Source organism: Phyllobates terribilis, unplaced genomic scaffold (assembly GCF_046119375.1).
Source record: "Phyllobates terribilis strain yellow unplaced genomic scaffold, ASM4611937v1 Scaffold_2__4_contigs__length_985480577, whole genome shotgun sequence".
Lineage (NCBI taxonomy): Eukaryota > Metazoa > Chordata > Amphibia > Anura > Dendrobatidae > Phyllobates > Phyllobates terribilis.
The window spans coordinates 937,843,711-937,858,666 of record NW_027362762.1 but is presented as its reverse complement, the minus strand read 5'-3'; the positions used below and the strand labels follow the sequence as shown (position 1 = coordinate 937,858,666).

General features: G+C 40.3%; 1 protein-coding gene across 2 annotated transcripts in view; it reads right to left on the bottom strand.

Moving 5' to 3' along the window:
* Positions 1 to 3,320: 3,320 nt before the first annotated feature.
* Positions 3,321 to 14,956, bottom strand: part of DYRK1A (dual specificity tyrosine phosphorylation regulated kinase 1A) — a 96,623-nt gene continuing 84,987 nt past the window's right edge. Inside the window, exons 10-13 of one of the 2 annotated variants that reach the window (XM_073668410.1) lie at positions 14,562 to 14,868; positions 10,132 to 10,256; positions 9,320 to 9,955; positions 3,321 to 7,312 (exon numbers count right to left, since the gene is read on the bottom strand). In XM_073668410.1, the coding sequence (XP_073524511.1) occupies positions 9,335 to 9,955; positions 10,132 to 10,256; positions 14,562 to 14,868 (1,053 nt within the window). In that variant the 3' untranslated portion in view covers positions 3,321 to 7,312; positions 9,320 to 9,334. Of the gene's footprint in view, positions 9,956 to 10,131; positions 10,257 to 14,561; positions 14,869 to 14,956 lie in introns of both variants that reach the window. The other variant, XM_073668409.1, reaches the window with a different exon arrangement.

The window sequence follows — 14,956 nt, the reverse complement described above, 5'->3', positions numbered from 1 at the left end:
CCACAGCTGATCGATGGATCGATGTGAGCAGTTTACCAATCTAACAATTTGGGAATTGTCCAAAGTTCAGAAACCCTTCGCCTAGCTCCTCAATTTCTCCTACTTGGGATTAGAGCGACGGACACAAAAACTACAACTAAGCACACCCTTTTAATTCTATGATTTTACGCATAGAACCATAAAAACAAACATCTGGTCCTTAAGTCTTAAAATTAGGTAAATACACCTGAGATGAGCAACAACACGTGACTAGGTGTGTGGAAAAATTAAGTACACCCTTACTGCTTCCATTAGTATTAAGCCGTTAAGGAGCAGCCAGGTGCTCTTGATTAATTGCTCATAAGCGCAACCACCTCTATATAAGAGCAGAAGTTTTCTCAGTTTGCAGGTTTGTAGCGCTCAGATGTGGGATAACACAACGTTAAGGAGAAAAACCATCAGCAGTGATTGTAGAGAAGAGATAGTTGCTGCCCATCAATCGGAGAAGGGTTAGAAGGCCATTCACTAACTAGTTGCAGTATTTCTTCCTACAGTAAGACAGTGTAAGACCGTTCATAAATCTTCCCAAGAGGTCCGGGCTCTGCGCAGCCGCTCATGTTCTTACACCAAACTCCTCAAACCATTCCTTTATGTACCTTGCTTTGTGCACTGGGCACTGACTGCAACTAATGGGCTGTTATCAGGGGGCGGCCTTGGCCCGTAGCATTATCCTCCTCCACCATCTGTAGAGTGGGCACAAAGCAGTCAGGGGGTAACGTCCTCCTGGAGTCATCAAACCCAGACTCCTCCATCAGAGAAGTGCGATCCGTCACTGCACAGAACACGTCTCCTCCAGAGTCCAGTGGTGGCGGCTTTACATCACTCCATCCGACGCTCAGCATTGTGCTTGGTGATATATGGCTGCATGCAACTGCTCGGCCATGAAGCTCCCAGCGGGGGTGCAATGCTTGTGCTGACGTTAATACCAGAGGAGGTCTGGACTCTGCAGTAATGGAGTCAGCAGAGCGGTGGTGACTTTTCTACCCTCTGCTCCTCAGCACTCAGCCCCCAGCTCTGTAATGTTATGGGGTCTACTTAGTTGCTGTGGTTCGTTCCACGTCTCAATAATATCGCTCACAGGTGATGGGGGAAGATTTAGGAGGAAGAAATGTAACGAATGGACTTGTTACTCCGGTGGCTCCTATTACAGGACTGTGCTTGTATAAGGGAGCTCTGCACCACCAGCCGATCTGTCACATGGTAGTAAAGACTGACAACAGGTGAGGGGCTGGATGTTTTACACCGAGGGCGGGAGGGGGCCCGATGTATTACACCAAGGGTCGGAGGGGGCCAGAAGTTATACACCGAGGGTGGGAGGGGGCCAGAAGTTATACACCGAGGGTGGGAGGGGGCCAGAAGTTATACAGCGAGGGTGGGAGGGGGCCGGAAGTTATACAACGAGGGTGGGCCGGAAGTTATACAACGAGGGTGGGCTGGAAGTTATACAACGAGGGTGGGCTGGAAGTTATACAACGAGGGTGGGCTGGAAGTTATATGAGGGGGGGCCGGAAGTTATACAACGAGGGGTGAGGGCGGAAGTTACACACCGAGGGGGGCGGAAGTTGAACACCGAGGGGGAAAGGGGGCCGGAAGTTATACAACGAGGGGTGGGGCAGCTATTATACATCGAGGGGAGAGACCAGCTGTTTGTGTCCCAAGCTTTCTGTCCATACGGTGTACATTACCTCAAGTAAGAAATGGTAGGAGATTTCAGCTCTGAAGTCAGCAAAGTTTAAACTACAGCTATGGACTATAATACGGGCTGGAAACATGGACTGTAATACATAGTAATACTACTCAATTAAGCGGGGGGCATTTATTGTTCTCCCGCAATGTGAATGCTGGCACCAATGATCAGTGTTGTACCCATGAAGGATTCGGGTGTGTTTTTCTCACTGCCATCTCTTCCTCAGGCTGCTTGAACCACAGCTTCTGGTGGAAGGCAGCGTGATATCATTTTACTTGTCCTAAACATTTTTCCCAAAAAATTGTTTCAGCTTTTTTTTTTTTCTTACCTATTTCCACACCTACGCTTTTTTTTTTTTTTTTTTTGGGGGGGTGTTTGGGGGGGGATCGTGTCACATTAAAATGACATCATTCTGCTTTCCAGGTCCCAGCGCTTTCCATTCTCTGCGAGGTCAAGGAGTAGTGAAGAAAACACAGTTGAGGGATAAACTGTACACTTATTTATTAAGCTGCGTTTATATACAGATTAAAAGGGAGTATGACAAAATACATTTTGTGGTGAACGTAATCCTTAAATCTACAGTAAAGAATACAAAAATATGCCACTTTCAGGAGGCAAACTAATTGCCACTCAATTCCATTCCAAGGATTACAAAGTCGTAACTTGATATAGATTTTTTGTTTTCTTTTTTTTTAAGACACCCAAAAAAAAAATAAAAAAATAAAAATAAACAAAAAAAAATAAATAAAAATTCCATATTCAACTTGGATACCTGCAAAAAAGTTCTGAACTCTTTTTGCAGCCGACGACTAAAATCTAAAATAGTTTTTTTTTTTTTTTTTTTTTTTATGGAATTTTTTTTTTTTTCTGCAGGGAAAAAACAACCCTCCCCCAGTTACAAAATATGCTATTATTATTCAGCTTTTGCTATGGTCAGATTATATGAGAAAACTATAAAACAGCGGCTTCTTGTCATGAGTGTTTTCTAACATGCCTGGAAAAAAATTAAAAGAAATGTGTCCTGGACACGGCCGAGTGCTCAGAGTGAATTTTTTTTTTTTTTTTTTTGAATTTTTAAAAATAAAAATGGATTGATACAGTAACATCGAAGTAAAGCTGGCTTTGGCATTCAATATATATTTATATATATATATATATTTATATATGTGAACTAAGAAATATATTTTTTTATTTTAGAGATCTCATTTCTGATGAGCAAAATATACGCTGTCTATATTGTTTTACTTCGTATAAATATATTTCAGGATTTTTTTTTTCCGTCCAAAAAAAAAAAAAAAGAAAAAAAAAGGGGAACGTCATGTCGCTAATCTGTCTACTTTTGTGAAACTGATGCAAAGTCAACTTTCAGTAAGGCGCAAAAAAAATAATAATAAATAAATAAAAATGGCAAACCAAGCTTCGTTCTCTAGTCCCAACCCGGAGATCGGACCGGACCCACTCAACAACCAATCTCAATCGAGGGTCTTCACAGAGAAACTGAAGTTAAAGGCATTTGTGAGTAATCTGACAGAGCGCATCTCTTCATCAAAGGTAAACAAGACGGACAAAAAAAAAAAAAAAATTGTGTGTAGTGAAAGTCCCAATACATTTTTTTTTTTTTTTTTTTTTAACCATTCGTGGAAAAAAAAAAAAAATTAACTGTACATCATTCAGGAAAAAAAAAAAAAATCATGCCATTTCATAAAATCGCGTCGCTACAGATACAGTCTAGAAAATCTTGCAGAAAAAAAGAATGAACTGCATAGAAAACTGCAAATTTCAAATTCTCTATTTTTTTTCATAAATTAAAAGCAAAAAAAAAATAAAAGCAAAAAGTAAAGAGTCTGAGCAGAAATTATTCAACTGTTTATCATACATAAGACTGCATGACTATAATACAAAGGGCGTTTTTTTTTTTTTTTTTCTTTTTGTTTTTCATTTAACGTTACAATATACACAGCAAGTCCGGACTAGATCGTACAATCTGAACACAGGTATAGGTACCTTTTTTTTTTTTTTCCTTTTTTTTTAATAATTTTTTATTTTTTTCCCATGCTGTTTCTTTACAATGCACAGACGTCCTGTAACCAAACTGTGTAGAAAAAAAAAAAACAGACAAAACTGGACTGTAACCGCGCGGACTGTCAGAGCGCGCGGTGGGGGGGTGCGGAGAGGGGGCACTGGTTTGCGACTTGAACTTTCGTTTGGGGCGAATTGCAAAAAGAGTTTTCATAGGGTACAGACTTCTCTCTATATAAAAGTCTGTTGTCCTATGAAGAGGGAACACTAGCGGCCAATCGCCTGTGCTGATCCAGGGTAATAGCCTACAGATCTTTTGGAAACAGTGTAGAAAAGGTTGATTTCTGAGACTTTTTTTTTGAACAATATTGATGTTTTTTTTAATATCATACTTAGAAAAAAAAACATGGTGAAAACACGGTGCCCCCCTCCACTATACAACCAATTTACTTTTATGGAAGGAGATGAGATCAATAGTTACCAGACACCTCCAGAATGGATAATAGAAAAAGAAAAAAAAAACAAAACGATAACTTGAAGGGAATCTGTCAGTAGCATGATGTAGGGGCTGAGACCCCGATTCCAGCAATGTATCACTTTGATTACTGAGTGCAGCCGTTGTGATAGAATCACAGTTTTCCCTGCTGTTGATTTAGCAGAGCTCAGAATGCTGAGCCGTGTATAACCCCACCCACACCACTGATTGGCTGCTTTATGTGCTGTATCAGTGGTGGGGGCGTGGCTGGACTAGGAGACACCTAGCCCTGTAGTGATAATCTCATGCTGATAAAATACTGATTGTATTGAGACCGTAAAACACAGCCTTGTAAGTTACACATCGATGGAATCAGTGCATCAGCCTCTACATTATGCTGCTCTCAGATTATCATATTTTTCGGACTATAAGACGCATTACAGTCCGAATGTTGGGGGGGGGGGTATATTTATGTGTGGTGTGGGGGGAGCGGTATCGGTGGAGGAGCGGGGCACAGGAGGCAGCCGCCCTTCTGCAGCCTACACTGTCCCCGCTGCTAAAGAAAATGAATATTCACTGCTCCGCACGCCCATGGGAAGCACTGAATATTCATGCTCCTTAATAGCGGTATAGTGTATCAGCAGCGCTGCGGCTCCTGCTGCTGCCGGCTATCTCCTGTGCCCGCTGTTAAAGGGCATGAATATTCAATGTTTCTCCACGTCCATGGGCGTGGGGAGGGGGTGAATATTCATGCCCTTTAATGAGCGGGCACAGGAGATAGCCGGCAGCAGCAGGAGCCGCAGCGCGGCTCCGCTGTGTGCCGGCTATGAAGGAGAGTGAAGTCAGTGCTCCCCGCGCACAAAGACCCGGCGTGGGGATCAGTGACTTCTGGCAGTTGATCTCTCCTTGTGAGCCGCGCATGGCAGTGACGTCATGCGCAGCTCACATGGAGAGATCAGTGCGGGCAGACAGGACGCAGCGCTGGAGGAGAGAGAAGAAAAGTGAGGAGTGTTTATTTTTTTTTTAATGTGCAGCATGATGGGGATTAGGGGGACCATGCATACCAGGATAGGGATTAGGGGTGCCATGCACACCAGGATGGAGGGATGCCAGGGATACAAGGATGAGGACCCCGTATAAAAGGAAGGGGGGGGGGGGGGGGCATATATACCAGGATGGGGGACATTGTCAGAATTGAGGGACATTACCCCTATACCAGTGTCAGCAGAAGACCCCCTCCCCCTTAAAAGTGCATCATGACCACATTTTTTTGCTTAAATTTTTTATTTTTTTTTTTTTATTTTCCTCCTCTAAAACCTAGGTGCGTCTTATGGTCCGGTGCGTCTTATAGTCTGAAAAATACGGTACATAAAAAATATTCCCTTTAACAAATAAAAAAACAAAATATGGACTAAAAAAGAAAAAAAAAAACACAGAAAATTGAAAAATTTATCGTCAACACATCACCAGGTGTGAACAAGACAAGTGTTGCTGATAACGTTATGCTGCATGGGGACAGAACGATCGTATTAATGATTGTTCTGTTCCCACTGAACGGCTTTTATATAGTCAATAGGTGAAATTTGCCCGTCAAAATAGACAATAAGACTGGCGGTTCTCTACGGACACTATATTATATTACTTCATTAGTCGTTTAAGAAATCAACCTTTTGAATACTTGGTGCCAAGAGATCTAAAGAAGTGTTTTAAATAAAGATCAGTAACCGGGGGGCTGCTGCGCCCTCATGTTATGGGAGAACAGACTTCTACATACAGAAAAGTCTGCCCCCTCATAACACACTAATGAAATAAGCCCTCGCGAATTGTTCTACATCTCCCCAAAAAACATTCACCGTGTACCAAGTACGAATTGTCAATGCTATATCATAAAAGAGGATATACCGTTGTGTGTGTATGCGCTTATGCATGTATGTATGCGCTTATGCGTGTATGTACATGTGTAAATGTATGTGTGTAAATATATATATATATATATATTACACATATAAGGAAAAAAAAATATGGAACCAGTTCCGCTGTGATTTTTTTACTTTAAAAAATAGGAAGTGAAAAACAACCTATAAAATGACTCTTGCGGGACTTGTCAGATACTTTAACCTTATTGTGCACTTCATTATTTTAGCTATGCCACTTGCGAGTTTATCCGCAATTTTGACCCATGAAGACTGCTAACCAGTGCTATACAAGTGACGGGGGGGGGGGGGCAGCTGAAATATACCTGTACAGCCACAGCAAGTACATCGGTGATGGTCCCTTCATGTCTCCTGGTTCTGGACTCGCCAACCCCTTCACCTCTACCACTGAGAAGGCCGTGGCAGCTGTTATCCTGCGCACAGAGAGCCCGCGACGCACCACAAAAAAGGGACCACACACAAACAGAAAGCCAAGGGGGTGCGCGATGCTCATGACCATACGCTTTAGCAGCCCTTCCCGTAACCTATACATCGTTTTCAGCAGTTTGACGGGTCGAAATGGCTTCCAGATCCCTTTAAAGAAGCATCCAATCGTATGTTTTCGACTAAATTCTGCAGAATTTTTGCCAATGGCATTTTCCTTCAGCAGTCGGCTTTGTACCCCGGCAATTGGTGCAGCAAAGGATCACCCAAATTTTTGCCTATGTTGTGAAACTAACTCCCAGCGAGATGTACTACTACCAAAGCATGCTGGGAATAGTAGTTTTACAATAAATGGAAATATGCCTTGCAGTTAATCACATAGCAGAACCACCCCCCACCCTAAGATATAGTATCTGATGCCCTAAAATCCTAGGATTATGCTCTCACAGAAGAGGTCAATGGATCTGAAATAAAACCATATACAATTTAAAAAATACATATAATGAAAATATTAAAATTCAATTTCACATAAACCTCAATTTTCAGGGGCTAAATGTAACACCCGGGTCTAGATTTTATATTCATTAAATTAAAAAAAAATATTATATATAATAAGACAATTCCCTTAAAACCTTTTAAGAAATGATTTAAATAAAAAAAAAACTCTTAATACTCTTGAATAATATTGCATGATACCTCTGACAGCCTGGACATTGAGATGTCACGGTGAAAACACTAAAAAAAGAAAAAAAAAAATACAAAGTTCATTCAATTCTCGGTACAGAAATGACTGGAAAATAATAAAAAAAAATTTTTGCTAATAGCTTTTGATTTTTTGACAACAGTTCCAGTTTTGAAGCTATAATATAGCCAGAATCATCAACTGAAGGGTTAAAAAAAAAAAAAAAAATTAATGTACGCCTTGTGTCAAAGTGCGATACTGCTACATTATTGGTTACAGACATCTATGTGCTATAAAAACAGCTTTGGTAACAATAAATTATATGAAAAAAAAATAAAACAAATGAAAATATTTTTTTTTCTTTTAAAATTCACAGCATAATTGTGAGGCAAAAAAATATAAGCAGTCACATAAAATTCTGAATTTTTTTTTTTTTCCTTTTTTTAAAGTATATTCTTTTTTTAAAAACGTTCAAGATGAACAGAAGACATCTTTGTGCAGAAGTAATGGTGGAGATACCACGTGCTGAAAAAAAAATAAAACAAATGGTGGTGGGAGGGGAGAAAAAAAGCAGGAAAAGGACACGTGTAGCTGTTTCCATCAAACGCAAACCACTATTATCTGTCACTTTCAACCATTAATTCAGCTGTACGACACAAGCAAAGTGACCTTGGAGGAGAAAAAAAAAATTAATAAAAAACTCTTTTCAATTATTGGGTCACAAAAGTCTAATTTTTTTTTTTATATATTATTTTTTTTTTTTTTTTAAAGAAAGGCCTCTTGAATTCACATCATTCTGTGTTAGCAAAAACATGTCCAAAAGTGGTTGCATCTGATATGGCCGGCTCTTTGTCCAATTCAATAAGGCCAAAGTCTATTCCTAAACGATTAGACCTTCCCCCTTGACTGGCTGCGGTTGCCGGGGAAAAAAAAAAATAAAAAAGTATATATTATTATATTAATATTTATATTAAAATATATATATATATATATATATATATATATATAATTTTAGTTATTTTAAAAAATATATATCATACACAAGTTTTCTTTTTTTACACTTTTAAATAAAAAAAAAAATATATATATATATATACACACACATACTTAATTTTTTTAATATTTTTTTAAAAGTGTAAAAAAAGATAATTTATATATAATTTTTTTCAAACAAATGTAATATATATATTATATATTTTTAAATAATATATATATTAAAAAGTTGGGAAAAAAAAGAAAAAATAGTGACTTTTTTTAGCTGACTGATCTTTTTGCCACAAGCACACATTCCTATTAAATAGCTGCTTTCTGCTTCCTAATTTCGCACTGGGAGCCGCCAATTTCTGTCACTTTGCGTGTTGAATTTTAGGTGCAACACAGATTTAACCGTCTCTATAGATCCTGCCGAAGGCCCTTCCTTATCGTAATACATCTGCCTGTGACCGTCTTTCCTAAAATGCCCTAAAAAGGCCGAAAGAAAAAAATAAAATAGATAAATAAATAAAAAAAAGGGGAGGGCGTTGGGTGCATTTACTCTTTATAATTTTTTTCTTTTAATCATGTTGGCAACTGACGATGTTTAGTATAACTTACTATGGTTAAAATATACAAATATATATGTACAAATACATATATAACTTTTATAAAATAATTGCAATAAGTGTACAGAGTTAAGTGGAGGAAGGGGGGTGGGGGGGGTAGAAGCAAAAAAAAATAAAATAATAAAAATAATAATAGGAGAGGTGGTAACCCTCAGAGCCTTTCCAAGCCCTGCAAAAAAAAAAAAAAAAAGTAAACTAAAAAAAAAAAATTGTCTCAACTTCATTGTCCCTTTGCAATCGTTTCAAGTTTAAAAAAATAGTCAGCTTTTCCCTGTTGTAGCGGTTAAGTGTGTTTATCTCCTTCTGATTAAAGCAGCTTTTGCACTTTGTTTTTTTTTTTTATCTTGTTTTTTTTTTGTTTTTTGGAAAAAAAAAAAACGCAAAAACGAAAAAAAAAAAAAGACACCACGTCATAATAAAAGAAAAAAAAAAAAAGCCAAAAACACACAAGAAACAAACCTAAATTGAATTTAGTCACGAGCTAGCCACAGGACTTTGCTGAACACAAACTCCTGTCATGGGAGACTCTTCTCTATCGATTCCTTGCCGCATGGTCAGATGTCCCTCAGTTACATAGTGGGCAGGGCCTGTATTCGCAGAATATTGGTACGTCGGATGGCTCGCGATGCCAGTCTCTTGGCGAGGATTTGAATAGACTGTTAAGTTAACATCCATAGTTCCATTCTGTCCAAAGTCCAAGGTATTAGCAGCCATGGGGCGGTTTTGGTAGGCCTGATTGCCTTGGTTGCCAGTAGACGAGGAAGATGTTGAGGAAGAAGTAGTTGAGGAAGACAAAGATGTCATGGAGTGGTGGCTGTGCCCAACGTCCATTGAATCTTGGGTGGAGGAGCTATTAGAAGGAGAGTTGTAGATCCTGGACCTCGTCCGGCTGCCTAATGATTGCTGTCCATGGTGATGGTGGTGGTGGTGGTGGTGATGGTGGTGATGAGCGCTATTCCCGTGATGATGCGGTACATTTTGCTGTGAAGGGGGGACATGAAATGTGGTTTCTTGGACTGGGTGGGTTTCAATGGTAACTTGTGTGGGGGCTTCAGTGACAGTCCAACCCACCGGTGGAGGAAACGGTTGTCGAACCTAAAATGAGAGGTCAAATTATAAGTAGAGATATGTGTACCTGGCCGGCCAAGAAATTAGTAATTTTCTTCACTTTTTCAACCTCTTTCTATAGACTTTCATGTAGGTCTGTGGCTGCTGATGGGACCCTCATTGCCCAATAATTTGACATTCCCTGTCCATGTGCCGGCCCTTACCTGAGGACTGTGTGTCTCACAATCCATAGCTTGTACAGCAGCAGTAAAATGCCCTCCGCTATGTCTGTGCTGATGAGTCGGGTCAGACCTCGCTCGTCCACTGTTACTTGTCCCAGAAGAGCCACCTTAAGAAAAAGGGAATATTTTAGATTCAGCCAAGGAAACAAGGCGTTGTACCGACACCACTGAAGTCAAGGTGTTAACCCCCATAATCCCAGTCTCTGCATTAAAAGGGAATCTGTCAGCAGATTTTTGCTATTTAATCTGAGGGCAGCATGATGTAGGGGCAGAGACCCCGATTCCAGGGATGTGTCACTTACTGGACTGTGTTCTGTAGTTTCAATACAATCAGTGTTTTATCAGCAGGAGATGATAACTAGAGGACTAGGGGTCTGTGCCAGGCAGTCCAGCTAATCTGTGTAACCACGCCCCCAACACTGATTGACTCTTTGTTGACAATGTACAGAGGAAGCAGCCAATCAGTGGTGTGGGCGGGGTTATACACAGCTCATCATTCTGACCATTGCTACATATACAGCAAAGAAAACAGTGATTCAATCAAAACTGCACCAAGCATCCCAGTAAGTGACATATCGCTGGAATCAGGGTCTCTTCCCCTACATTCCGATGCTCTCATAAGAACCTGCTGACGGATTCCCTTTAATTGCACTGTACTGCATGGTATTAGCTTCTACAATAGGGGTCAATGGGCGATGTCTGCCACTGTGTGTCTATTCAGACGTACGAGTCACAGAATGAAGCAGTAATGTGAACAGAGTCGTACCCGGTTGCGCATTCTAGAAAAACAATCTGAGGGAGAAAAAAAATCTAGAAAATTAAGCCATTAAAAATGGTTGTCCTATCGGGGAACATTTATGGCATATGGGCAGGATATGCCAAAAACGTAGGTCTCAGTGGAAAAGGGATCCTAGGAATGTGCTGACAAAAACAGGTGTCGGAGAAAGAGCTGCTCTCCATTCACTTCTAGGTGAGCTCTGAAAATTGTCAAGTGCAATTGTTTGGCAACTGTCGGACCACCCATAGAAGTGTACTGTATACAGAAAGTCATAAATTGGGAAAGACCCTTTAAAGGGTTATTCTCAACCTATCTCTTGAGCAGCTGAGAGCAGTGCAGTCTCCTTACTTCCTGGTTTCTGGCGGTGACGGGCTCTCCACCTTGAGTGACAAGTCTGGTGAATAGTAGAACTGTAGAACTATAAAGCTCAGCATAACTTCTGCTGTAACACATTCAACTATCAGTGTTAGCTCCAAGCCAACACTGTTATCACTGTATTTACACAGAGAAAAGGCATTTGAACAAGCACACAGTTCAGGAAAGTGAGAGTAGTGATTAGGAGACCTGACCTGAAAGCTGTGGAGCTAGTGAAGTTGAAATAAAGGGAGATGAAGGTGAGCAGATAACTGCTGTATAGAAATCAATGGGTTGGAGAGAGGTGGCTGGTATGTTAGGAGTTAACCACTTGAGGAGCTGTACACTATAAAAAATAAGCTCTCTCATTGCAGGAGAATGAGGGCAGATAGAAAAATAAAGTCAACTGCAAAAGTGCTTATTTTCATGCTGTCCAACAAATTAAAAGCAATTTAAGAACTTGAGAATACCACTTTAACTTCATGTCAACAGTGATGAATACCAAAATGGTAGCAATAACTTATTTTGGAGATTACAAAAAGAAGGGAAAAAGCAGTGTCTGACACCTTGTTTAATGTGAGGTTTTCTTTAAAAGACGTTAGATGTAAATAGGAACTGAGCCTCTTATTCCACCGCCAGATTGATGCAGCACCCCAATATACAAGTCATCTACTGCCGCCTCTCTAGCAATATTCCAGCTGTGTATTTTGGTTTCTCTCAGCTCGGTTACATTGATATACTTCACCCCCTCATTATAGACAACTATGTCATGTGATCTCCAGTCCATCAGTATTGGACACGCTCTCATGTATAGACAGGAAGTCAGTACAGGATGACATCAACTAGCAAATCCCTCCTGGCAGCTCTCGGACTCTTCCCCTCTCACCTGAAATTCTTATCTAAGACAGAAATCATACATTTAGCTGCATGTAATAAGGTAGCAGTGATAGGTTTGGTAAATTCATACAATGATTAGCTCCAGTAATACAACTCCCCTCCTCACCCCGTGAGAGCTGCGAGCAGAATCTCCAGTGTATCCCATGTGATGCTTTACGCTATTCTACCTGCCTTCTGCTTGTATGAGCTGACAGGAAGAAACCTATCACCAGCAGGTGAGACACACTAAAGCTGTTCACATAGGATACACTGAGACTATGCTATATCCAATGGGTAGGACACACCGAGACTATGCTATATCCATCTGGTAGGACACACCGAGGCTCTGCTATATCCATCTGGTAGGACACACCGATGTCAGGGTAAAAGAGAATATATATATTTGTAACTTTTATATTCTTGTAACTTTTATACGCTTTTTTGCTAATGTACTAACCACCATTTTGTGTCTTATAACAATAAGCTTTCCTTGCTACGTAATTACTCAAATCGAAACTTAAACTAAGACATTTCCAGTGTTGCCAAGACATTTCAGAGAAACGAAACAAGATTATAAGCTGACGGCTGCAATATCTGCCCAGAGACTGAGATAAGGAGATGTGGACCAATCAGGAGTGGCCAGACACTGGACTTTCATGGTTTACCCCGCCCCGGACAACCTCTTTCCCCTCCCATTATGTAGTGTATTTAGATTTGTGCATGTAAAAATAAAGGCAGAACAATGCTGAGGACGTTGACTGTAGTAGTCTTCTGAGCATGCTCTGAGCTTGAACCAGCTTGTTGTCTGACTCATTCTTTGAATGGTTGACCCATGCTCATAGTTTGAATTTGGAGTGACTGGAGGACGAGTGGAATGTCATCACGACCCCCACACCGAGGCTCTGCTAGATCCATCTGGTAGGACACACCGAGGCTCTGCTATATCCATCTGGTAGGACACACCGAGGCTCTGCTAGATCCATCTGGTAGGACACACCGAGGCTCTGCTAGATCCATCTGGTAGGACACACCGAGGCTCTGCTAGATCCATCTGGTAGGACACACCGAGGCTCTGCTAGATCCATCTGGTAGGACACACCGAGGCTCTGCTAGATCCATCTGGTAGGACACACCGAGGCTCTGCTAGATCCATCTGGTAGGACACACCGAGGCTCTGCTAGATCCATCTGGTAGGACACACTGAGGCTCTGTCGTTATTCATCGCACAGGATATGTACTAACTGTACCCGTATGGACAGGAATCCAGTTGCAAAACATACCTTGCACGTGCCTCAGATGATAAATTCATTCAAGTCACCTGACCGCTGCAGCCAATCAATCAGAGGCCTCAATGGTCAAGTGAGATAATCATTTCCTGCCCACCACAGTGGTGCTGGATCCAAGAACATTAAAGTAGTTAAATATACCCAAATTTAAAACCATTCCTCCACTAACCAATTTATTTTCTTTTTTTTTGTTGTTGTTTTACAGGAAGTACAACCCCATTAAACGATACTGACATTTTTGGGGATTTTTTCAATTTTTTTTTTTTTAACTTAAAGGGGTATTCCCATCTCAAAGATCCTATCCCAATATGTAGTAGGTGTAATAACAACAATATTAGCAAATACCTCTAATGAGAAATGTAGTATAGTTTTTCTGATTCGCCATTTCTCTTTCCTCATGTGCAGGGCATTGCAGGACCTTAGGTATCCATGGTTACGACCACTAGCATGGATACCCAACATCCTGGAATTACTGCATATGAAGAAAGAGACATAGCAAATAAGAAGAATTATACTATAATATTGGCACATACCTCCAATTAGAAATGTTGTATTATTATTATTAAATAATAATACATTTTTAATTGGAGGCATTTGCTATTAATAATAAATAATAATAATAAATAATAATAATAATAATAATACTACGCCTACTACATATTGGGATAGGATCTTTGAGATGGGAATACCCCTTTAATCATATTTTTTCATTTCCAATCATGTTTCATTGCTAGCTGCAGAGTGAGTAAAATGAGAATCCGTCAGTGAGCCTGATGTTTTCCTAAGCTCCTATCAAGCTTATTTGTGAAAAGTTTGTAAAGAGTTGCAAACTCTCCATCTGAACCCGCTCGCTGATGAATTCTCAGTTAACTCATTCAGCAACTAGGGAAACCAAAAAGTGCATTTTTTTTTTTTTTTTTATGAATCCCAACTGCAAAAAATATTTTTTAACCAAAAAATACATGTATTTAAAGAACAACAAAAAAAAAAAACAAATTTGCTTTAAGTATTCCACTGGGAACTCATCTAATATTATTTGGGATTCATCCTAGGTTACAGACCCTTCCGATATTACACAGCCCATCCGTGGAGCACCAAGGCGTCTACTCCAGAGTTACCTGAGCTAGACGATGTGCTTGAGGTGGTTCCTGACGACTGGGACTGTTCCATCGCTGGACTCGTAGATACACTGTTACTTGTGTTTGTACCTTCGTCAGCAGTCTTCTTAAAGAAACTATGTTGCAGAGCATAGTATGGTTGAATCCGTGTCTTAGGATCATAATCTAGCATCCTTAAAATGAGGTCTTTAAACTTCAAGTAGTCCGCTACAGTGTGACCTGATTCCCCTCCGCGTCGACCGCCCGGGCCTCCAGTTTCCACTCCAAGAATATTATGAAGTTTCCGGGATCCTGGTGGTTTGTATTCCTGAGAAGAGAAAGAATAAACGCTGATTCCCCACATTCCAGGACAGTTATCAGAATACCTTAATCTTAATTTACAGACCCGGATCGCC